At 37.4% G+C, this 25,357-nt stretch overlaps 3 protein-coding genes across 8 annotated transcripts; 1 reads left to right on the top strand and 2 right to left on the bottom strand.

Moving 5' to 3' along the window:
- Window positions 1-218: 218 nt before the first annotated feature.
- On the bottom strand, window positions 219-6,949 carry shpk (sedoheptulokinase). The gene is made up of 7 exons (XM_053485318.1): window positions 6,688-6,949; window positions 6,475-6,616; window positions 4,803-4,986; window positions 3,237-3,389; window positions 2,748-2,923; window positions 1,942-2,142; window positions 219-1,739 (listed from the first exon to the last, which is right to left on the bottom strand). Exons 1-7 carry the CDS (start codon window positions 6,832-6,834, stop codon window positions 1,324-1,326), a joined length of 1,419 nt encoding a protein of 472 aa, XP_053341293.1. The 5' UTR covers window positions 6,835-6,949; the 3' UTR covers window positions 219-1,323.
- Window positions 6,854-9,769, top strand: emc6 (ER membrane protein complex subunit 6). 5 transcript variants are annotated; one of them, XM_053485322.1, is made up of 3 exons: window positions 7,267-7,283; window positions 7,465-7,537; window positions 8,410-9,769. In XM_053485322.1, exon 3 carries the CDS (start codon window positions 8,423-8,425, stop codon window positions 8,753-8,755), a length of 333 nt encoding a protein of 110 aa, XP_053341297.1. In that variant the 5' UTR covers window positions 7,267-7,283; window positions 7,465-7,537; window positions 8,410-8,422; the 3' UTR covers window positions 8,756-9,769. The 5 variants fall into 5 exon arrangements, with proteins under 5 accessions (XP_053341299.1, XP_053341300.1, XP_053341297.1 ...); XM_053485324.1 differs by lacking the exons at window positions 7,267-7,283; window positions 7,465-7,537 and adding an exon at window positions 6,854-6,969; XM_053485325.1 differs by lacking the exons at window positions 7,267-7,283; window positions 7,465-7,537 and adding an exon at window positions 6,855-6,964.
- On the bottom strand, window positions 9,763-25,357 carry p2rx5 (purinergic receptor P2X, ligand-gated ion channel, 5). 2 transcript variants are annotated; one of them, XM_053485319.1, is made up of 12 exons: window positions 25,138-25,357; window positions 22,043-22,193; window positions 20,812-20,883; window positions 20,470-20,545; window positions 19,565-19,667; window positions 18,666-18,746; window positions 16,297-16,438; window positions 15,604-15,734; window positions 13,730-13,823; window positions 13,570-13,635; window positions 11,297-11,382; window positions 9,763-10,732 (listed from the first exon to the last, which is right to left on the bottom strand). In XM_053485319.1, the coding sequence occupies exons 1-12, from the start codon at window positions 25,269-25,271 to the stop codon at window positions 10,471-10,473; spliced, it is 1,398 nt and encodes a 465-aa protein (XP_053341294.1). In that variant the 5' UTR covers window positions 25,272-25,357; the 3' UTR covers window positions 9,763-10,470. The 2 variants fall into 2 exon arrangements, with proteins under 2 accessions (XP_053341294.1, XP_053341295.1); XM_053485320.1 differs by having other exon boundaries at window positions 19,565-19,649.

The raw sequence follows: 25,357 nt of genomic DNA, 5'->3' as shown, positions 1-25,357 counted from the left end.
TGGGTGGTCAAGCTCACACAATAGTCTAATTTTACATGAACCTGAACAATCATGAACTGTTCAGCTCCATAACAATATTATACTCACTGGCCACTTCATTAGGTACACTAGTGCAATGCATTTGGTAATAATCACATTTTTTTACTGCATTTAATAAAATAATCTTTAATGATGACATTACTTTGAGAGAGAGAGAAAGAGAGGGAGAGGGAGAGAGAGAGAAAATGTGTGACTGAGAATCCTAGAAAGACCTGCAGACTCATTGACGAATGATTTGATCTTAATGGAATGTTCATGATATGCAGGTACTGTATATACAAAATATTTAGTATTTCATCTTTAAAAAAATACAATTTACAAATGATTAGTTAATGTTACTGTACAATTACAAAATATGTCTAAAAAAGAAAAGAAAAGAAACAAAGAAAGGCAGTATACAGTATATGCTCATTTAGCACAAACAATGCCATGAGGGATCTGGCCCAAAAAAATTGCAGGAAATTGACAATAAAATAATAATAAATTATTATAATTAATAAGTAAACAATAATTTAGCACCTTACAATGCAATTATTACAGTCCCAAAAAAACAAAATCTTCTCTATAAAGTTAATACTTGATGTAATAGGGTTGTTCAAGTCAAACTGGGACTTTTGACAGTGCAGAATAATACAACACAGATAGGAGAGTAAAAACTACCTTTATATAGTTATAGTTCATATAATTTTCCATATAATCCCCTGCTACACTAATGCACTGATCCCAGCATTCCAGGAACTCCTTTAATGACCCAAACCTGTGAAAAGGGCTTGGAGCGAGATCAGGACTGTACAGGGATGTGGCATTAACTCCCAACCAAGTTCCTGTAATTTGCAAGTGGTGTTGGTGAATGATTGTGTGTACAGTTCCCATGGACAAGTGGCGACAAGATACAGTATCAGTGGATTTTCAAAGATCAGGCAGTCCACTCGCAGAATGCTCATGGGAATGACTGCAGTGGGTGCCCGAGCAACCTTGGCCGGGATCATCATTCACAGACGTACGGCCTTCTTTCAAATATCTGCACCATTAAAAAAATTCCTGCGGCTAAGAGTCTCACACCATACTGGGCTTGAACTCTTCTGTAAATATCAATTGGCTTTACACCTTCATTCACAAGTGTGACTTAAACAACCCTCATATTAATGGAACCTTAATGGAATGAAAACATTTTTATTGCGGACCCAAAATAAAAGCAATTAATGTCTTAAAGGATTTTAAGATGACGCAGAACTTTGGTTTATATTTAGAAATGCAGCCAACAAGGTGTATCTATAGTGCATTCTAAGTAGTGTGGTCTTTTCCTAAAAGCTTGTCATTAAAAACCATTGCCACTCCGACTGCAGAGTCCACATCTTTCCCGTAGACCACAGGAAAAGGAAACGCTCGTTCTACTTCCTGTCTTAAGGCTTCGTTCCGAGACAGAGCGTTCCCACTACCCATAATCCGTTTTACTCCGGCATCTAACAGCAAGTGAGGGGGCATCATGGTGGCTAGGTTAGCTACCATACCTGTGCAAAGGGCACGAGTCACGTGAGCCAGAGAAAGGTTGTTTGGGGAGATGTGGGACACGGCAGCGAGGCTGCCCGGGTTGTGCCGTTCTCCTAGCAGTGTCGGGGTGACGCAGAGGTCAGTGCTGGGTTGAGTTAGAGCACACTGGATCAGCTTGGAGTACACTGCAGAGTCACTGACCTCCACTCCTGCACAATTAGAAAGAAGAAAAAAATGTAACCTAACACACTGTAGGTAAACGGGATAAGCACAGATACTCTGTTGTGTCTGGAACGAAGAATGAACACTGCAAGCCTAAAAAGGACAACACAACATGGACTGGTTTATCAAGGAAAGAAAAAAAGCATGTCCGGGTAGATTTTTGTAGAATTAAATACACAGCGTAGTTACCAAATTCCTTCATCCAAGAAGTCAGCATTCCAACAAACGTTGCCAGGATGTTGCCTCCGTTGAGTGCAGCGGCCACGGCCAGGTAGGTGTTGTGGAAATAAGGGAAGTACGCAATAGGGGAGAGGGCATCTGGCACACTCGCAGGAGTAAAATCAGCAGGCATGGAGAATGTCAGCTGTGCTGAAGTGCTCATGTTTAATACTGTAAATGACAAAGTGCGCAAACAATAAGAATTCCAAATGCAAAAGCTTGGGGTCAATTAAAGTGTTAGGATACAGTACTGTGCAAAGGTCTTCAGCCACCCCTCATTTCTTCAGGTTTTGCTTTCAAAGAGCCAGACCATCTTATACTTCTAATGTAGTCTTGAGGAATAGTTCTCTAGGCTTCCTGGACTTATTTGGCTCTCCATTTTAGTCCAGTCCCTGTACCTGACCAGTTTTACAGTGATCTATGAATCATTCAAGCATAAACAACATTTAACTTAAGGCATGACCCAATAAAAACAGGTGCAGATGATGACAGATGATCAGACAGGTGTAGTACTAGTATTAGTGTACTAGTGATGCTGAATGCTAAGTGGTTGGAAAAGACGAGAGGGGAAATGAGGTTGCTGCTGATTGTTACATAAACAATCAATGTTTAAATTGTATCTTTAGGCACTTTGCCACCTGTTGCAGTAAAACATTTGTTCCCAATCCTTAATTTAATCTACATCATTTAATTTAATATGAAGAAATGAGTGGCGATTCAAGACTTTTGCTCAGTATTAGGTGATCGAGTCGAAACCATAAGTAACACAGCCATACCTGCATCCATCTTATTCGTCATACAGGAGTAAACGCTGCACTGGAAGTCTCCCAGAGCTGCTCCTACAGGTGTGTTAACAGGAATTCCATGCCACTCAAAGCAGGTCTCACCAGCTATAGACCCAGAATCCACCACCATTGGCAACAAGTGCACCGGGAAGCCTGCTCCTTTCAGGCTAACAATAAAACATTCATTTTAGTATATACCATGATGATCAAGGCTTTTGTATATGTTTCATAAAATATCTGTTAATATTTCGCCAATAGGAAAGCCAGCACTCAGTAACTGTGTAGGATACTACTGTACATTATATACATTACGCATTTGATTTGAGATACAATATGGTTTGTTCAACACACAGCTGCATAGGATTAGAAAAGTGTTTAATTCCTTACTTGTTGCACATTACTATTGCTGAAGTTATATATAGCAAAATTGTAGTGCCGTGCCGGTCTCTACATAAAGATGTAACTGCACTCTGTACTCACATCTCAGTATTCCACTTGTTGTTGGTGGTGTTGAAGTAGCCCCAGCTAGCAGCATTCTGGGCGCTCATGCGGCAGACGTCCAAACCACACAGCATGGACACCACATAATCCTGAATGGTTCCTGAGACACTGAACTTTGAAAGAAATTCAGGGCTGTAGAGAGAATAACACTATATCACTAGAACAAGATAAATCATACCAACTCTACAGTTAGTATTCATTATTCAACGCATGCTTTCTATGTAAAATATACATTTAAGACAGATTATAGATTAAAATATAAATAGGAGAAATTGTACAGATGCCAACCACTGTAATCATTTTAAAGTAAAAATAATATTAATAAAACAGAATTTCTACTAAAGCCAGTATGAGCAGGTAGCTAAGGAACACTTTTGGTCATATAGTAAACTATCAATCAAAGTGAAAATTTTATAATTATTCTTTACCTCCTGACTTTCATGATCTAAGTTTTATATGTTAAAGTTCAGATATTTAATACAATTTAGTCTTTAATACCAATTACCATGATATTTTAAAGTACACCGCCAGTTCGGACAGACATATTTATGTATAGCTTTAATTTAATTGAGTCAATTGACAGCCTAAACAGTTTAGTATGGTGTGCCACAAGGTTCAGTTTTTGGCCCACTGCTTTTCTTTATTTCTATAGCCATATGGATTCCCCCTTAATAATAATGCACAATGCTCACCAATGATGGTCAAGACTTACCATCACAGATAGGCAATATTAAAAACATATTTAAAGACATATAAATTGAGGAATATAAATTTGAAGTGATGATCATGGACAGTAATTCTGTCCAATTCTTCCACACTCAAGCTTCACAGCTATTCCATTAAACAAAAAGCTACATTTAGGAACAGTTGTTATTTTTGCCTTCAATTATGTTCAATTATGTTATATATACTTTTAAAATAAATAGTAAATTAAAAAATTGTAAATAATTAGCATTATATTATATTGTAAATATTTAATAGTATGAGGGGTGTTCAAGTCAAACCAAGATTTGTAATGACATTTTTTTTTATGAATGAAGGCAGTGTGGTGATGAGAACGGCAGTATGGTAAAAACATTAATAATAAGGCAATACTTTCATGGTGGATGAAGCCCACTGCAGTTGTTCAGCGAGTGGAACACTCTCAGGAAAAAAAAAGATCCAGTCTGATCATCAAAGGCATTCTGTCTTTGTAGAACAATGCTCGGCCAATCACTGCCCACCGCACCACTTGTACACTTGTACATCACAGGAAATTCAGCTGGGAGTTACAGTATTGGGCAGTCCGATCATGGCTTTGATGCACTGAGAAATCTTTCTACCTTGATGGTATTAAAGCACTAGTGAAACTGGGATAAGTGCATGAGTGTAGTAGGGTATTATATAGAAATATAATGGTCGTTTTAACACTCATAACTGTGTCCTGTATTTCTTTATAATCAAAATTCCCGGATTTGAGCTGAACATCCAAACAACAGGTTTTCTCACATGCAAAAACACAACTGATTGATGGAAACTACAAATTACATAAAATAGCTTTCTGACCTGTGCTTGGTATACCAGAGGATGGAGGCACACCCAAAACCAGTAGCCACATTCAGGTGTGACTCGGGTTTGGGTAACGAAGACAGGAAATCGCTAGTGCAGCGGCCATCCTGCCATGTGATCAGATGACTCACATCCTGAGGTCTAAATTTATGTTCTCCATGACTACTGTACAACTCACAGCCTGCAAAGGGAACAGAAAACAAAATTAGATTAGGGTCATCTGATCTGTATTAGTCATGCATAAAATTCAAAATTCCTAATACAGATCTGGTTTCAATGCAAAACACTAAAAGCTAAGCACACACTGGTTAATGATGCACATGTGCAATATTAAAGTTAGAGCTCATTTATATTGTTGTTAGATCAAGTTTGGAGAAAAGAAGCATCTACACCTACTTGACCTATAGGTTCTAAACTCAAACTTTTTTTGCAGGAGGGAATCAATCATTCTGAAACTCAAAACAGATAAATTTTATGACTATAAAGCTAAATATTGTAATATTATACATACTGTATTGGTCACCATGTCCTCTATCCACTGAACTCATTTTAATTTTTTTTCCCTAAACATAACACCAAGTAAATCCAAACCAATTACAATGTTTTAAAAGGTTTAAAACATGACTTATGTTTACTTTTTAGTTAGAACTAAGTTTGAAAGGGCTTCTAATTTATTCCTCACTTTCCAACGGAATATGAAAGAAAAATCCAATAAGGAATTCATTTTCAACATTAAAGAATGCAATGCAGCTAAATAAAACAACTGAGCTGGATTACACCAGAGACTCACGTCATCTAGATAATGATCTACGACATAAAAATGTGACGGCACTGACAGCTGATCTGTTTCAGGAGACTGTAGAGAGAAGGAGCTGAGAGATTCAGGCAAACTACAGGTTAAATGCTGCTGCATTGCTCTTTTCAGGAGGAGAGGAGAATTCATATTGGCGCCACAGTCAGCAGGAAACTGAATTATGTTGTTGGCTGAAAGTCATTCCTGACTTCCATGACCTAAACTTCACCAAGCACTGGTCAGGACTTCTTGGTATATCAAGCTGGTTCAACACCCAATTGGTGTTGGCTATTTGCCAGCATTGAGTGTGTGTGTGCCCTGCGATGGATTGGCACCCCTTCATGCTTTATGCCGTAATTCTCCTGGGATAGGCTCCAGGCACCCCCCACGACCCTGTACAGAGGATACAGTGTTATAGGCAAAGGGTAAGTGGGTAAGTGAGTGAGTGAGTGAGTGAGTAAGTGAGTGTTAGGAGCAAAATTATAAACTACACTAAAAACCCTGAGTTTGGGCATTGGTGGCTCAATAATAGGGTTTACCACCTGCTATGTGGAAGGCCTAGGTTTGAATTCCAGCCAGTGTTTTGTTTATTTTTAATATAAACAAATCCTATAATGTGTTACCTCTTCGCTACAGTGTCCACGGAGCACGGAGGGACAAAAAACTCTCAATTTTTGGTTAAATTCAAATCTCTGACTACATCCTACCTACATCAGTGCCCTATCCCATCCAATGTTCAAACCCCCAGGCACTGGATGCAGTGCCGGTCCCAAGGCCGGATTAAACTGGAGGGTTGCGTTAGGAAGTCGTTGTGCATCCAAAAGACCAACAACAACAACCCTGGGTTCAGTTTAGTGTTAGTGGTATAAAGTGCACCTGTGTTAGATTTCCAGAATAAAACCCCATGCATCTGTCCTGATACCCCAATGCATTTGACGTCATGCAGTTTTTCCTTAGGGAGAGCACACATGCACCGGTCAAGAGTGCCAATGATCCGCACAGGGTCCTGCTCCTTGACCTGAAAATAGGAAATGCCACTGTCATATGTGTTATTGCACTAAGGTTAACGTACAGATAAATCAAACCTACGTGTTCATGCGTTTCGTCAATGACGTCAGAGTTGGTCTGTAAGCTGCAGCTGTGCGTCACGGTCTTTGATCGGGTGTCAAACAACACAACCTTGATCGAGGTGGTTCCCAAATCAATGCCTAAAACATACTCAGCTGATGAAGTCATAGTTTTACTATGTGATTAATTATACAGTGCATTTGATAGAGTGGAGAAGCCCTAGAGCGCTGATGCAGGAAGTGAACTGAACCACTTTAGAGTTTGTTCCTCTGTGGCCACCGTAGTCGCCAGGGCAACGGTCAGGCATTTTCTTTTACAATGTTTTTTTTTTATGCGATATGCAAAATATATATCTATAGGATTGTTTTTAAATGTTAAACATGTGAACAACGTTAGAAAAATAAGTTTTTATTTAAAATTAATAATTAAATGTACCAAGGCTTCGTTACATATCAAACACGTCACTGTTTATTCAACACGTAGTACACTAAGTAGGGTGTGTATCAACTGTTACTTCGGTTCCTTGTTAGGGCGCTGATGTAGGATGTAGTCAGCGATTTGCTCTGAACCAAAAATTGTAAATGTGTTTGTTCCTCTGTGGACACCGTAGTGAAGAGGTAACGTGTGATAGGATTTTTTTTTTATATATATTTTAAAAAAAACAATAAATCAGCACCGAAATTATACTACAAACTATACATATTTAAATTTGTTAATTTATATATTATTAAATATATATATATATATATGTAAAACTTATTAAGTTTTAAGAGCATTTTTTTCTGTCATTTTGTCCAGCGAGGAAACGGAAACAAGATGGCGGCCGAGGAGTGACGAGCGTCTCGTTTTTGTTGCAGAAGAAAAAGAGAACGTATATATTTTCCACAATAGTTATGTTGACACGCTTTTAATATTGGCGTGAATATATGATATACGTGTATAATTTAATATCAGTTGAGCCTTTATCGTTTCCTAATCGCGTGAATCTTTAATCCAAACGGTAAGCTAATCATCAGGAGTAAACCGGAAGTTGGTTATAAGAATAGAGTAATGGAGATGAATGAGGGTTTGCAGGTGCAGTCACGTGGTTTAAAAATGTAATTGAGGTGTATTAATCATGCGCGTTGGTCGCTTAGTGGTAGTTTTCTCGACATCCATACGGCAGTCCTGGGTACAACTCCCAGCAACTGGATGCAGTGCTGGTCCCAAGCCCGGATAAAATAAGAGGCTTTAGTCAGGAAGGGCATCCCGGATTTTTACCCTGGATTGCTTTAAGAAGGGCATTCAGGGTAAACAAAAACTTAAGTTGTCTGTAGTAAGTGTGTGTGCCCTGCAAAGGGTTGTTGTTATGCCTCTCGCCCTAAGTCACCTGGGTTAGGCTTTCAGGCCCCCTGTAATCCTGATAGTGGGTATAGGCAGTGAGCAAAATTACAAACCACACTGAAAACCCTGAATTTGGACACTGGTGGCTCAGTGGTAGGTTTCCCTTCTGCCATGCCTAAGGCCCGGGTTCGATTCCCATCCAATGCCCAAAACCCCAACAATGGATGCAGTGCTAGTTACAAGCCTGAATAATATGGGAGGATTGTGTCAGGAAAGACATTCTGGATTTTTACCCTGGATTGTGTCAGTTAGGGCATCTGGTTTAAACAAAAAACCTGCCGGTGTCAAGCTGTTGTGTGGATCAGATGGTCCATTGTGACGACCCCTTGAATAACACCAACTGTGTTTTGTGTTTTGTAGTGATTTGGACAGAATGGCGGCGGTGGCAGCTAAACGTGAGGGCCCGCAGTTCATCAGCGAGGTGGCAGTGAGGGGAAACGCTGCAGTGCTGGAGTACTGCCGCACCTCCGTGTCTGCTCTGTCCGGGGCCACGGCGGGAATCCTGGGCCTGACAGGCTTGTACGGCTTCATCTTCTACTTCCTCGCTTCCTTCCTGCTTTCCGTCCTACTCATCCTTAAAGCCGGCCGACGATGGAACAAGTGCTTTAAATCCAGACGCCTGCTCTTTACCGGAGGTCTCGTAGGCGGATTGTTCACTTATGTGCTCTTCTGGACTTTCCTGTACGGAATGGTGCATGTGTACTGAAGATCAACACTACTGAAGATGTGCATTAGTGCATAGGTTAACAAATCTCTCTAGGTTCAGCATGTTTATTGAATCTAACATTTATTTCATTTCTCCTTTGTATTTCATTGCACTGAAATGATTCGGACGTGACTCAATACCTAGGCTCTAAAGGTCAAGGTGAAGCATGAAGTCATTAACCAGATCTGTTTTATTTATTTTTTCAATCATAATTGAGAGCTGTTATCCTGGGTCGGTGGATCAGGAACTTATCTTGGGAACACAACCTGGATGAGATGTCCGTCAGTCACAGGGCACACATGGGCCATGCTGCAAAATCAGTCCACCTAGTGGCTGTTTTTAAGAAATAAAAATCCTGAAGGAAACCCATACCGCTTTGGAGAATATGTAAAACTCCATACACACCCACACACGGTAACCAGAGCTCAGGAATAAGCTGAGGAACCTGGAGCTGTGAAACTAGACATGCTGCCTGCTGTACCACCTTTATGCACAATTTTTATCACGGTCATAAGTTTTGCTAACAAGTCTTTAATTTTTGCTTTATTTAGGATTAAATAACACTCAATTAAAAAGGGGAGGGTTGTTGCTTCTGAATGATAGTTAAATGATACATTAGGAACCTATTTCTAATTGTAGTTTAGTCCCCTTCACCCAAAAGAACAAACCGAATGATTGTTTGAAATGAAAAAAGAAAATCTCTTTTCCCTAACGTTATCAAAAATCCACATGGATGGAAGGAGGCTACTGGTGGAAAATTTAACAATAAATGCTTAGAAAAACGAGTAAACACACATGTTAAGTTGTTATATCTAAGAGTTAGAAATGTAGCGTACTTGTATTACAAATAGTATTTTTATTTCCTGAGATCCTGAGAAGAAACCAATATTCCATCATAAGAAATATAAATGAACCATCTTAACAACTTCTGACTTATCTGGCATTGTGTGTGAGTGTGTGTGAATATTTCTGTAGTTTCCTTTTAAATAAATAAATCACTCATATGATTACAGCGATAGTTGTTTATTTATCTCTTTAATTCCCTTTAGATTATTAACCATGCACATATCACTTTTAAAAGAATAATATTTAAATTGTAAGTGAGGTATGTGTAAAAAAAACAGTTACAAATATTACAAAGTAATATAGCAATTAATGTGACCTCCATTTCACACAGTTTCAGGCATTAAAAGAAATACTGTTCAAACCAGCCAACTCTAGATTAATTGGCACAGGAAAAAAAAAACATGCCAGAAAGAATCATGCATTTATCCAATGTTTGACCTTAAACACAGAGTAAATTCATTTAAAACACTTTTTTTTCCAAACGTGAAATGTTTCTTAATTAGAACAGGGGATTTTTTTCCCCTTCAAAATGACACTTTCTGTGGACAGACTTCTTATAATGTATAAAAAACTGTAGAGAGTTGCAGATCTTGAATCAATCCTTTATGTATAACATTTCAAGCATCTTTATATTCTTTTGAGTTCTGGAGAATTTATTCCTTGCGAGTGAGGAATAACGTAAGCCATGTTAAAAAAAAGGCAATTTAAACATAAAACTATTATCAAGTTCATGTTTGATTCCACAGCTACAACACAAAATTGTTCAACTTTGGAGCAGCATCTCATTGTCCTCTCCTTCATTTCTTCACTTCTTTCACAGTATACAGGAGTTCCCTCCTTAAACAATTTTCATTTCTTCATCTGCTGCTTTATTTCTTTGGACTGCATGGCGCCCTGGATGAGGAAGCCTGAGCCGCATCCTTTCTTTCAGGGCTAAGGTGAGATTTGGATGTTGCATCTTTAACCTGCTTCTGTTCATGATTGCGATGTTTGTGTTTTCTCGGACTGCGAGTCGGCGAGGAAGACAGAAGTTGGTTCTCCACGTCTGGGTTATCTTCTTTCTTGTGTCTATCGTGGCCGTGCCGATGGTGTCTTTTCCGCGTCTTGTCTCTGGACCGTAGATCGGGCTTTCTACAGAAAGTCATATTTTGCACATTAGCATAGATTGGATGATACAAGGTGGTATCAATAAGTTACGAGTTCTGTAACACACCAACAGATGGCAGCACAAGGCTGCACGCGCAGTCACAGGGAGCACCGACGATCATAAGTCAGTGTGCCAAAAGAGATATTCCTGGGTACATCACAAGCTGTACACCTGGTGCTATTCTGACTACGTTACTACGTCTGCGACTTCATCATGGACAGCAAGTTGGAACAAAGAGCAAATGTGAAATTTTGCGTGACAAAACAAGGTTGTACAAGGTGTTTTGAGTGGCACACGAGCGGAAGAACATCACTGTCAGATGACGAGAGATTGGAAAGGTCAAGCACTGAAAATGTTGAAACTATTCGGCAACTTGTACATCATGATTGTCTGAGAACTTCCACATCCACCCTACTCGCCAGATGATAATAAAGAATTAATAGGAAAGTAAAAAGTAATAAAGTACTTTTTTTTGTAAACAGAACTAATCTCGCAACTTTTTGATACCACTTCGAATATATCAACAAAAAGTTTGAAATCAATCTTACGCTGCAACGGACTCAAACTTCCTCTTCCTATAGAACGAGCTCCCAGTCATCACATAGATGAGGATCATGTCACAACAGAACACTCCCTGTGCAATAAAAGGAAAGAAGAAACAGATGTACAGGTTATCACAGCTCATTACCTTTGTATAAAGCAGTCTCATTCCCATTGTGCTTCTGTCCAAACTATGGCTGCAACCATTTTTTTTCATGTTTACTTACAAATCAGTGCAACGCAGTCATTGAAAGCTTAGTGTGGATATGACAACATTCCAATTTGACCTGACAATATATGGTAATAGAAAATTATTAGAACTCCTAGAATGAGTATTAAAATGTCACTCTGGATCACTTAACATTTGCAGGTAGGGTTTGTTAATGATGATGAAAAATACAATTGTGCCCTCTTGTGGCTGGAGCTTTTATTGTCTCTTAGAGCATGTGTAGATTCTTAAGGCCTTTAATTCTTGCTTCTGATAGTAATAGTGTATAGTCGTTACTGTTACACATTTAGTTTAATCCCTACTACTGCTAGGGATTGCAATCATTTATTGAATTGTACTGAACCCAATTACCACCAACAAATGGTGATTTTTTTTTTTAGTCTGAGCCAATCTCAAGCAAACAATAATCACTTGTACATACCATATGACACCTGACCATAACACCAGTATGTAGCTTTTTTAACAATCCACAAGATGCACACAAATCTACATAATGTCTTTGTATGCTGTAACACAATTACAATTCTTTTTTCCTGGAATTTAAAAAAGTGCATCATAATACCCCTGCATACAAATTGATCTCCATGAGAACATGGTTCTGGTGTAAGATCCCTGAGCTCCATGAAGACACGGTTGAAGTGTAAGATCTCAAGTTTCCTGCACAGACCCTTGACCTCAACCCCACGGAACATCTTTGGTATGAACTAGAATCTTCTCACATGACCTCAGTGTCTGACCTTACAAACACTGCTGAATGCTGAATGAACACAAATCCACAAAGCTAGAAGCTAAAGCCTTTCAAAAAGATTATAAGAGCGAAATCTGGCTCATATAGGTGTGATAGCCAATAGTCCATTTAGGTTTGGGGATATACAGGGTGGGTGAAAAGTAAGTAGGCATTAAATATTGGTAATAAAGTCCATATTTGCAATACAAATACACAACCGTTTAAAAGTTTTAGAACACTTTCCAACTCCATGATCGATCCTGATTTTTTATTTCTTTCTACATTGTATAGGAATGCTGAAGGCGTTCAAAAAATGCATTAATCTCCTTTAAACAGTTAATAGTGAGATGTTTCTGCTACTTATGTTCTGTAAAGACTTCCAGGCTGATAAATCTAAATGAACTTCTCGTCTGCAGCAGAGGTAGGTTTTGGTCTCGCCCTCCTGGGATGGCCTTCATGAGAGCCAGTTTCATTATGGTGCTGGACGGATTTTGCAAATGCACTTGACAATACTGTTCTTGCAAGAACTATTACAGAAAGGCTGACCTCTGTGTCTTAAAATAACAACTCACTGGTTGTTTTTCTTCTTGTTACGTAATTACCTAATCCTATATGTGTTAATTTATAGTTTTGAAATTCCTAGTATTGTTGTGGAATGTAGAAAATAAATCACTAAACAAAAAAAAAAAAAAGAAATTTGCAAGTGTTCTAAAACTTTTGAACTGTAGTGTACATAAAGTTGTACATGTACTTTATTAGATAGGAAAATAAAAGCAAATGTTTTAATTTCAACATAGGCACCAGTGGCGTCAACCAGTTTCCTCAAACGGTCGGGGATGGGATGCACAGTCTTCTGAAGGAAGTCGTTTGAGATATAGCTGGGAATCTCCTGAATCCGTCCCACCAAGTCCTTAAGTGTATCCTTAGGTTGCCAGGGACGACGCAGGTGCATGAATGGCCTACAAGAAGTCCAGATCTCACTCCATGTGATTTACTTCTTGTGAGACTACGGTAAAAAGAAGGTGTACAGGACAAATCCTCGCACACTGGAGGACTTTGATGCAGTACATGTACAATTTGTTTCAAAAATGTGTAAAAATGTGGACGATGGAATATGGACTTTATTACCAATTTTAATGCCTAGTTACTTTTCAAGTGTACAAGTGTGGCTTGTTCTTCAGTTTCATTTTAAAAATCATTCACAGAGCCACCTTCTAAATACTACTGTAGCACTTCCTCCAACCCTCGTTTTTGCTGTTTTGTTTGGTTTTGTTTCACTGTGTCGCTCTTTCTTCTTTATACTGATTACAGGAAGGTATACTCACAATACCCATTAAAGCAACTCCGGAGCCAATGTTCACCGCTGTGGGCACAATACTGAATTTCCCAGCCTGGAAACCGACAAGAAAATCAGAATCAAAAGCCAATAATTTTTTTTCTTTATTTGAATTGTCATACTAAAATAATAATAACAGTGAACCTTACCTCCCCATTAACCATGATATCGAATCGAATGCCAAACACTTTAAACAGTGAGCGATACGTCTTTCCATCTGGATCTCTGTAATAGCGAGCAAATCTGCAACACAAGCCAGAAAACGTCATTACACTATATGATAAATGTCAAGGAGAAGTTGCGTCATGTCAAATGGACTTGTTGGTTTGAAATCTTTCCCAACTCATCCAAATATCCCCCTTAACCTGAGAAAGGTTGGTTAGGGACCCCAAATATACCCTTCAAGGGCTGTTTCTCATCTGAATAGACTTATTGATGGACAGGAGAGAAGTAAAAAATTAAGGGGGGAACACAAGCTTGTGTGTAATGTCTACGATCATGTTTAGTTGTGTTAAACCGCTAGTTGGAGACTAGGGGTTCCTATGCCACTGTATTAAGTCTCCTTGCCACTCTCTGGTGAGTGTTTTTTTTTTTTGGTGTACTACAAACAATAGCAAAAGTGAATCTTGCTGAAGTTGGAGCTAATAAATGTTGAACAACAGCTACTCACTCACTTACTTCTATACCACCATCTATACCATACCTGGAGCCTATTCTAGGAGACTTAGGGCATGAGGCAGGATACACCCTGGACAGGGTCCCAATCAATCGCAGGGCACACATGCATACACACACTACGGGAAATTTTGGGAACGCCAATTAGCCTAAACTGCATATCTTTGGACTGTGGGAGGAAACCGGAGTACCTGGAGGAAACGCACCAAGCACGGGGAGAACATGCAAACTCCATGCACACAGAGACGGGAATCGGACCCTGGAGGTGCAAGGCGAAAGTGCTAAGCACTACACCAGCTAACTTTACTGAAATGACAAGACAAGACATCAGAAAAGATGTAGATGGTTAGTAATACTTTCAACACAGTTAAAAAATGGGAGCGTAGAAGAAGCGGGAAATGTGATGCCACCAGGTGGACCGATCACAGTTGTTGTGGTCTGTATTGCCTTCATGTATAGTTACATTTCTGGAGACCTGCACATCAGGCTACTCCATAGGGTATGGTATAGGGTATGGTACCTTGTGGCTCAGATTCTCAATGAGATTTCATAATTTAATGTGAAATAATATTGCACCAAAAAAAAGATTATTCCACCACCCATTGCTGCTGATGATGCCCCCTTGTGGTCAGCTTAAAGACTTGGTCTGCTTCGATATTCATGGAGAGGAAGTTTTTCTGTGATGGTTTGTTACCACATTCACTGCATCAGTGAACAGCTGGGAGTCTCAACAAAATCAACTTTATATTAACTAAAACATTTTCACTTATACCTCTGCACTTTTGACTTTATAGAAAAAAGGGAAGGGATTTATTTATGGTCACGCTATCACGGTATCAGCTACTTGAGGATGATTTTGACGTCGTTTAGGGAGTTTTTCCGTTCTATCGTCGCCGCTGGTTTGCTTATTAGGGACCAACTGATAAAGTTACACATTTGTGTAAATTTTTTCAAATTACATCCAGAATTTCTATTACAACAAAACTATATATATATATAAATGTATAATTAAATTCTAAAAATGCTAGTTCTGCCAGTTGGGAAAGAATATGTTTTGATGGAGCAAAATAACTAATTAAATAAACAAACAAATCATAATCTGTTGATAATAAATGGCATTTGTAGAATTGTTGTATAAAAGCCAAGTCACTCGTGCTGTTGTAATTGAATATCTTCAAATGCATCACAGCCGTTCTGATATTCTGTACAACAACATTCCTGCTTGTGTGATGTTGCAGTTTTGGCGTTGCATTTACATATATTTAATGTTGATAAAAACTCCAAGGATCTCAAAGTTATCGTGTTACAGATTACACAAACCTTATCAATGCTGGAGTGATAAACACACCTGAAGTTGTATCCAGAGATGTTTGAGCCATTTGAGTTGTCCAGACGAGTGAACCTGTACTCAGGGTTGCAGTAAGAGGTGTCTTTATCTAAATTACAATTCCATTCAATTCCCACTCCGATAGATCCACCCTGTGTGTATGAAAGAGCGAGAGAGATTCAATGGACAGATAGATAGATAGATAGAGAGAGAGAGAGAGAGAGAGGGCTCCAGTCCCCCACCCGTATGACCCTAGAGAAGATAAATTGTTTTGAAGATTGACAGATTAGGCTTATTAGGCTCCACCCCTGAGATAGTGCTGTTGTACTATAAGGTGTAGTCTCCTCTTATATAAAAAAATAAACATACTTTAGGATGTGGCATTAAAGCAAAACAATGTCTTAGGGAGATAAATCATATTAACTTAACTTCATGCCAAGCTGCATCACACCACCCCTCTGCTGATTATTTTCCTAGAACAACACACCCTCCACGTGCTTTATTTACACAACAGATGCTTAAAAGTTTCATAACGGCCATAACGCAGGCTGAATAACGAATGCACAATAGCAGCTCATAATAAAATCAGTTCTTCTCTAATCATTTCCTTCCGCGAAAATCCAATCCTTAGCCATCAAATTCAGACACATCATTCCTAATCACTGAGACATTATAAATACATTAAGACCACATAATGACATTAGTGACACTCGCCTTCACAGCCATTTCTTGAAAGCTGTTACCAGTCCAGTTGACCATATCTCCCAAGCGGAAGATGGGGCAATATGGATGGTGGACTTTGTCATAGTAGCAGGACTTCAGATATGTGTGGTTGGTGGAGGTGAGAACGTTGGCTCTTGGAAAGAAAGACAAAAAGGACAATGTTGACTTGAGACTGTTACCCTGGGACTTTATTAATAAAATGGTGCATAATAAAACATTAAAATCAGGTGTACATACAAAATAAATAAATCTGCTTCAGAATAATAATAATTAAAAAAAAATCACCCTAATGAAGTAGAACATGTTTATTTTTAAAGTGCATCTTCACATGTATAAGAACAATCTGGTTAGAATTTGTATTAATTCTTTTTTACACATAAATATATTTGTTTGTGGTAAATTATTTTTTCTTATAATTCTTAGCACTTGTAAGTATACTTGCATATATACTTTTCCATGATTTTATATATATATATATATATATAGTGTGTGTGTGTATATATATATATATATATATATATATATATATAAAATCATGGAAAAGTATATATGCAAGTATACTTAAATATATATATATATATATATATATATATATATATATATATATATATATATATATAAAATGTATGTGTGTGTGTGTGTATATATATATATATATATATATATATATATATATATATATATATATATATATATATATATATATATATAAAGAAATGAAGTTGGAAAAACATCCTGAATGAGCTTGATGGAAGACTTGAAATCAAATTATAAAAAAAAAAAAAACGTAGCTAATTTACGGCTATGTTTAATAGTTACATTAAGAGCATTTCCACAGACACAGTGCAAAGAAAAATCAAGGGATTGGGACTAAACAGCTGTGTAGCCTTACGAAAAACACTTACAGTATGAGGGGAAAAATAAATAAATTTACTAGGAAATATAAAGAATGGACAGTGGAGCAGTAGAAAAAGGTCAAGTGGTCTGATGAGTTAATTTACAGTTCCCCTGTTCCAGGGTGGGGTGATGGATGCATCAGGGTTAGAAGAGAGGCTGATGAAGTGATGCATCCATCACCCTGGAACAGTTTAAATGTAAATTCTTTATAGTCATGCCTGGCACGTACCGTACAAGTCTGTAGGGGAACTTAGTCAAGTCTAAGTACAGCAATTTTATTTGGCCCAAAAAGGAAGATCAGCTGACCACCTGAATATACTGAATGACCAGGTTTTTTATATCAAGTAACTGTTTTCTTCCTTGATGGCGCGGACATAATTCAAGATTACAATGTCCAGCTCAAATTGTGAAAGAATGGTTCAGGGAGCACGAGATAGCATTTTCACAAATCGACTGGCCACCAGACCTTACATTGAATATCTTTGGCATGTGCTAGAGAAGACTTTATGCAGCAATTTTGGATGATATGAACAAATGAGCAGGAATGAACAGAAAAACACTTTTATTTTGCAGCATTGCCAATACCTAGTATTATATTATGAATTTATAAGTACATACTATCTATTAGGGGCAATGGTAGCTTAGAGCTGAGTTACTGATCGGGAGGTTTGTGGTTCAAACCCCAGCTGCTTGGCCCATGTCTACTCCGGGGGCGCCATATGAAGCCTGACCCTGTGCTCTGACCCCAGCTACACTGGGATATACAACAACAAAAAAAAGTTTAACTGTGAAGTAACAGATAAAAACTTCGAGCACAGTATTATAATGAGACTCTTTTTTTTAGTTCTTTTTAAAACCCTTGTGACTCAAAGGACACATGCATAAAATGTCATCTTCATTAGGCTGACTGGGACAGCGTGCTCATCATCTAACCTCGCTCAGCATGCTTAAAGCTTTTCATTTTCACCTGTTGAGGGAGCGAGGTCAGATGACGAGTCTCAGTCACCCCAATACAGTCAGTTTGTGTGTATAAATAGAAATCCTATAAATAGGGGCTTCTTGTGCAAGATGATCCCAGTCTGAATATAGCACTGTGTTGTCTGTGTATACTGCCTGTCATGAAGTTTCATGATGTACATGATGCACATGTGCTCAAAATCTTGTTATATGCCTATTCTAGTAGCTGGAAATATGTGTGAGAGTATGTTATGTTATACAGATAGGTGTGAACATGGTGTGTTTTTGTGGTCTGAGGGTAAGGTGCAAAAGTGCAAAATGTGCATTTTTGCAACAACAAAAAAAAAACTACTCATACGTACAAGTATTAAGTATTATTAAAAATACAAAATAAAATGCAGTGAATCAGTTGAGGTTTCAGTATATTTCAACTGACAATAAATTGCTTTTTACAGTGTTGATTTTCAGTTAAGAAACACGCATATAGGAAGTACAGTATGACTTACTTGGAGAAATCAAACTTCGGAAACCTGATGAAGTTCCTGATGTAGATGCTGAAGTTTTCGGCTTTTCCCAGCAACGGCTCCCTAAACATCACACCATAAGCATGACTCATTTCGTTCTTTAATTAGGCTGCAGCAAAATCAAATCCAAAAGCAAAGCTTACAAGGGGCGTTCGAGTCAAACTGGTACTTGTGATGAAGGTGTAAAACCGATTGACATTTACAGAAGAGTTCAAGCGCAGTACAGTGTTCAGGCTCAGATGTAGTAACACATTTGAACGGTGCAAACTCATGATGTAAAGATGTTTTATTAATTATTGTTTTACAAATAAAACAACTTAATAATAGCAAAGAACAACAAGCTAATGTTAACACTAATGTTACAGCATGTCACTCACAGTAAGAGTTAATCACTGGAGCTAAAGATGCTTAACAAGTAGAAAATCCAAAGTTATAAGTAGTTTAAAGGTTTATTAAAGTCATCATCTTAGCAGAATATTGGTTATTCATACCTTCCTTTGAAAATTTAAATAAACACTTATCCAACATAAATTTTTTTGAAAATGAACAGCACCTCTGTCCATAATAACTACACACACAATAATTTATGAACACCACTTGCACATGACAGAAACTCAGCTGTCACTGCCATGTCCCCTATACAGTCTTGACATTTTACCAAGTGACAGTCTGGCATACTCAGTAAACTTTCTACCTTGATGGTATCCAAGCACTAGCGAACCGCTGGGATAAGTGCATCAATGTACTTTAGCAGGGGATTATACAGAGAAATAAAGGGAGTTTTTACTCTCAAAACTTCCTTCTGTTATTCTGCACAATCAAAAGTCCTGGTTTGACTTGAACGCCCCTTGTATAACGGTGTAAGGTGCTGTTTTGCTTACTTTGGTGTGTAACTGCGCTCAACCGGACACCAGCCATGTATTTCACACGTGCCCGACTCATTCAAACAGCGTCCCGTCTTTAACCCTGAGTTCAACCCAAGTTCTACAATGAAATGCTGCTTTCAAAACAGAATACTACTTTAAATTTAGTTACCATTCACATGTCTAAAAAGGCTTAGAGATACGGTAACATTGCTGACTATGTCGTGATAACATAATAAAGCACAGATCCAAAGCATTTCCTGGAAGAAGAAAAGAATATTTGTTTGTCACCTTTTTTTTTGTCATTTCACATTTTGATTCAATCAAAAAGCATAGCTTCCACAAGTTTGGTACAGCTATGGAGCTAATGTTTGCTAGCTAACTTGGCAAATTGTATAGCTAACTGTGATCCACCAATTCAATCACAGCTCATTTTCTCACTGTTCATATCATGTACCTGTACACAAATAGCTTTTACAGTAACTACCTGGTGACTCATCTGCCAGGAAAGCATTTTTACGGTATAAAATATGTCCTACACAATGATGCAGCAGGAAACATTGCTGCCTCACAGCTCCAATGTCTTTCAACCATTTTGAATTTTCGCATGTTTTTAAAATGAGTCCCCTCTTGGTTCACCAGTAGTAGGACTTTTATTATATCTGGCCATCTAAGTTTGCATATGCAGAATAGCTAAAACGTCCAGGTTCATAAGCAAATGCTGCAGCAATGTCTCTCTGTGAAGAATCCTGTCTTGTTTACACGAGAAGGAGTTCTGTTTGATCTTCTATGTTTAGTTTTAAAGCCATCATAAAAAAAAATTATGGCTTAATAAAAGTGAGTATGGAACTTCTTCAAATCATAAAATCCCACAATAAACTGAACTGTATTGAACCTTTAGTACATAAAATCATTCCTCTTACCATGACCTGCTCTAACAGGATCTCCCTCTGTGCAATTGTCATCATAAGAACACACACCATCAAGGACCCGTGGACTCTGAAAGCAATAAAACGACCATACAAATTACTACAGAACTCACCATGTACAATAAACCAGACATAAAAATTATGCCAAGCAATGATAAAAAAAATCCCATAATGATGGTAAATACTGTATTCACTTTCCGTCCTAATATCCACCCAAGAAATGCAATCCCACCTTTTTGAGTACACAAGCAATTTTTCTACTAAGCATGCGTCAGTGTCGTTCAAAATCCATTTTACAAGTAAAATACATTCAAATACAGTGGGCAGGAGTCTTACCTCGGCACAGGAGCCCAGCCGTTGGTTTGGAGTCTCAAGGTAATTTGTTACAATAAATAAGACATTATCCCCCTTGATAAAAAAAAATATGATAAAAAGATCAACAATGCTGTTTAAATATAGAAAGATTTTAAGAGATTATCAAATTATACATTAAATTATACAGAAATAAAACATAATCTTTAAAAAAGAGAAAAAGATGTTCCTATTGCTTGGGTGAATGTGTAAAGAAAATAAAGAAATCCCAGATGTGGATGATTTTAGACATGTATACTTGTGTGCATTTATTCCTGTTTGCCTTCTACCAGAGGTAATGATCATATTACATTCCTTGCTTGTTTATTAAATTTCATTTTATTTTTGCCTATGCACATTTATAAATAAGTGATGCCCTACCTTTTTATCCATGAAAAGTTTTTTTTTTTTTTTGGTAAGGACAAAACAGGAAAAATCAGACGAAATAAGTCACTTTTACTTTCTGATTGATTGAACTTGTTTGTATTATAATAATTTGTAATATTCTTATCTCTAAATGAGGAAATCCTAAAAAAAACCACCTTTAAATAATTTGATTAATGCATGTTTTATGATACAGTTCCATTAAAAGTTTGGACACACCTTGTAATTCAGTGTTTTTTGTTTAGTGATATATTTTTAAAAGTCACTTGTTATTTTAAGGCGGAATTTTAAGGTGGAATAGTTCTTGCAAGAACAGTATTGCAAGTGCATTTGCAAAACCAATTAAGCACCATGATGAAACTGGCTCTCGTGAAGTCCCAGGAAAGCAAGATCAAAACTTAATTTAGAGTCACCAGCATCAGAAATCACCAATTAACAAACAGCACCTCAGATTAGAGCCGTTATGAAGGATTTACAGATCAGAAGTAGCAGATACATCTCAATATCAACTGTTCAAAGGAGAATATTGCATATTTTGGACACCTCAGCATTGTTTTACAGTGTAGAAAGAAATAAAAATCAGGAAAGACCACTGAATTAGAAGGTGTGACTGGTAGTCTAAGAATGTTTTATTCATGTAGGCAAATTAAAGCTGTTAATATAAATCATCAGCATTATACTGTATATAATTATCAAAATCACCGCTGAGTTTTTCACAGCATTTCTAATTATTACACACCTTCTAACATTTTAATAAAATTAGATTTGTCCAGGGATGGCAAAAAAAAAAACTATTTTTTACCCCCACCATCCAACTCGGGGGCCTGCCTACCTGAGAAGGAATTACATAATCTTCGGCACCCCATAAATTGAGCCCGAGGTCTGTGGTGTTAATAAGAGCAATGCCTTTAAGCTTCGTGAACACTGAGCTCTGAATTGCTTCTTCTTTCTCCTGGTAGCCTTTCTTCCATATGAAGACCCATCTACAAACAATAAGAGTTGCAAATAATACTGTACATTTTAGGAACAAGACAGTTAAAGGTTACTGTATATAATAATGTCACTTTAATGTGGTTGTGGAATATTCACTGACATAAAATGAGTAAAACAACTCTAATGAAACCATATTGATACTGATATTGATATGAACATGTCATACAGAACATGTAATAGCAATACAACAGCAATGTACTTATACAAGGCTAAAGTTAAAAAAATTGTATTAACTATCTCTGACTCTCCCGATGATGCTCGTATCCTTGATAGGTGAAATTTAAGTTACTGTTGGCAACACTTCTAGTCTAAAAAGACTATATGGAGTAGGCTATGCTAACTTTATTCTTTTAAAGTCCGGGTAAAACAACCTCTGATAGTTTGGAAATATCGATGCATTCGACACAGTGAGCAAATTAAAAAAACCCATTCTAAAACTAATTCTAAAACACTGTACATTCACAGATGCCTTCCTGTTCACAGGTGCTATAAAGAGCGATTAATTGGGTACCATACCCTTACTGTGTGTTGGAAAAGTTTGTGCATACTCCTTTGACTCAAAGAACTATTGCTTCCTGTGTGTGTGTGTGTGTGTGTGTGTGTGTGTGTGTGTGTGTGTGTGTGTGTGTGTGTGTGTTTTTTTAGGGGCCTTTGGTTGTTGTTTTTGTGATGGGGTTTTCCATATAACATCCTGTAGTGTCAAGTCCAGAGAAAGTTATCTTTTCTGTAAAAATCACTATATTTAAAAAAAAAAAAAAGGCATGTGATGAGGAAGTCAACGAGATCATTTTCCCCCAACTTGATGTTTAGTCTTAATATTAACCCTATGATTGGCTTCATTTATTGGATAGAATAAAAATGATATAGCGATACGACAACAAATCATAGAAAGTATTAACCGTCACACTTGATCATGCAAACACACCTGGACTACTCATCTGAAGGTACCAGATACCAGCAACACCAAGTCAATGCTGGGCCCTTGGCCAAGACCCTTAACCATCAACTGCTCGGTTAAATAAATAAGATGTAAGCTGAGTTGAATATGTGTGTTCCTAATGTAATGCTTATGCACTGGGATTCTGATTCATGGTAGGCTGGTTTGATGTTTGCATGAATTAACAGATCTATAGGGGTTTCTAAAAAATGGGTGAGTAAGTGCATATGTACGTCAGATTTATAGGTGTAGTAAGAGGGTTTAAAAAAAAATCATAATTAACCTAAAATAATTGTGACTACAAATTTTCACGTTAAGGGTTTTACTCTTTTGTACCTTTGTAGTGTATCTTCCACCTAAATATATAAGTATAACCTTATTATCCTAATATATATTTAACATCATAACCTTTTGCACTATAGTTAACCTCTTGCTTAGTATGTAGTACTGTCGCCTTGCACTTCCAGGGTCCGGTTCAATTGCTGAGTGTCTGTGTGCTTGGTGGGTTTCCTCTCACACTCCAAACACATGCAGATTAGGCTAACTGGTGCTCCCAAATTGCCTGTAAGGTGTGAATGAGTCAGTGTGTGTATATACATGGTAGTGTGTGTTACTATGGTAACTCTTGACTATAAATTAAATAAAACAATAAATTTTAACCACCATAGTCTGTAATACATATAACTGGTACCTACAATTGAATGTAATCTTTAAAATGTAACCCTGGAACATGATTTTATATAGTTTTTCATAGATTATTTATCTATTATTTATTTCATAGATAGTTTATAAAGTCTGACATGCTAACTTTTACTCTTGATGTCTAATATTCAAGAATTGCACAAAATTAATTCATTTTTTAAAAATGTGACTCAAAGTGTGTAATTACTAAGCTGTTTGGTAAGGGCACACAATAAATACTTTAACACAGAGGATTATTATATAATAAGGACCTTATATTTTGAATTAAGTTCTTTGGACATCTATTGTGGATCGTGAGCACCGTGTGCTCACTTGGGAACTTCTATTTCTATGGAAGCCACATTTAATTTGTTTAAAAAAAAATTGATCATGGCTTTCTTCAGTGTTACAGTAAAGACACCGAAAAATCATATAAGTGAGGAGTAATAATAAAAGTATATATTGTGGCGGACCAATGTGACTTAAGACTTCAATTCCGCTAACTGAACTACTTCATGACATTATTTCAAATGAAATTAGTTAAAATTGGTAACTGTATTGATTTGACATTATTTCAAATATTCAATTTCATTTGAAATAATGTCTTAAAGTAGTTCAGTTAGTTGAATCAAAGTCGAAAATCACATTTTCTCGATATTATTTTTGTCATGATGTGTAAGTAACATGCACATGTTTATCAATTGTCACATGACAGGTTGTATAGGAAATCTAAATTTCCTCTAAAACAAACAAACACATTTAATAGTTGTAGATCAGCAATAAATAAAAAAATGTCTTACATTGAAACATGATTGAGTTTTAGGGGGTGAATATGTTCACTTTTTAAAACTTGACTACATTTAAAAGTACTTTCACTCTTTGATTCAGATACTTTCACTTTTAACTGAATACAATCTGACGACACAATCCACTTTAAGTATACATAAAAAACTTTATATATATATATATATATATATATAAAATTCTTCTTATACATATATAAGAAGAATTTCTCAGCACTTTGTTTTGGCTACGAGACGATTGTAAACTCCTGATATAGATCCACTTACAGTTTAATAAAGTGACCTCATAAATATGGAGAAGCTCATGGAATTGCCCTTTAAAGCTCTGCACTGAAAGTCTACAAATAGCGTCCCTCGACCCATGCGTGGTGTCCTGCACTATTTCAGCCTCCAGGACACACATGACACCAGGTGTAATCCTGCCTCTGTATGTGATATGCCTCAAGTCGTCCAACACAATGCGCGCAGTAACCTTCATATGAAATACAACTCCGACTGTAAGAGCGCACCTACCCGATTAAGTATCCGATCACTGCGAGCTGAAAGAGTCTGAACAACACTCCGATCTTATTATTTCTCGCGACAAAGAATTTTTCCGTCTTGTAGTCGAAGATAGAGCAGAAAAGTTGACCCCAGCCGTTTGCCATGCCGGTGCCGGTGATTATCCTGCGCGTGAACTCCAGCCGCGCGGCGTCAGTGACGGAGTCCGTGTGCGACACCGAACAACCGCTTG

The sequence above is a fragment of the Clarias gariepinus genome, chromosome 24 (genome assembly GCF_024256425.1).
Source record: "Clarias gariepinus isolate MV-2021 ecotype Netherlands chromosome 24, CGAR_prim_01v2, whole genome shotgun sequence".
NCBI lineage: Eukaryota > Metazoa > Chordata > Actinopteri > Siluriformes > Clariidae > Clarias > Clarias gariepinus.
The sequence above is the reverse complement of the archived record's forward strand: the minus strand, read 5'-3'. Positions and strand labels throughout refer to the sequence as shown.

What these genes read in the sequence shown, in the direction of transcription:
- shpk (XM_053485318.1), bottom strand. Translation starts at nt 6,834, where the DNA reads ATGACTTCATCAGCTGAGTATGTTTTAGGCATTGATTTGGGAACCACC. An exon ending in CTCTGGTATACCAAGCACAG is followed by an intron (nt 3,390 to 4,802) that starts GTCAGAAAGCTA and finishes TTCTCTCTACAG; the next exon opens with CCCTGAATTTCTTTCAAAGT. An exon ending in AACAAGTGGAATACTGAGAT is followed by an intron (nt 2,924 to 3,236) that starts GTGAGTACAGAG and finishes TTTTATTGTTAG; the next exon opens with CCTGAAAGGAGCAGGCTTCC.
- emc6 (XM_053485324.1), top strand. Translation starts at nt 8,423, where the DNA reads ATGGCGGCGGTGGCAGCTAAACGTGAGGGCCCGCAGTTCATCAGCGAG.
- p2rx5 (XM_053485319.1), bottom strand. Translation starts at nt 25,271, where the DNA reads ATGGCAAACGGCTGGGGTCAACTTTTCTGCTCTATCTTCGACTACAAG. An exon ending in TCCTGTTAGAGCAGGTCATG is followed by an intron (nt 19,668 to 20,469) that starts GTAAGAGGAATG and finishes ATTTCATTGTAG; the next exon opens with AACTTGGGTTGAACTCAGGG. An exon ending in TTCAAGAAATGGCTGTGAAG is followed by an intron (nt 15,735 to 16,296) that starts GCGAGTGTCACT and finishes TCATACACACAG; the next exon opens with GGTGGATCTATCGGAGTGGG.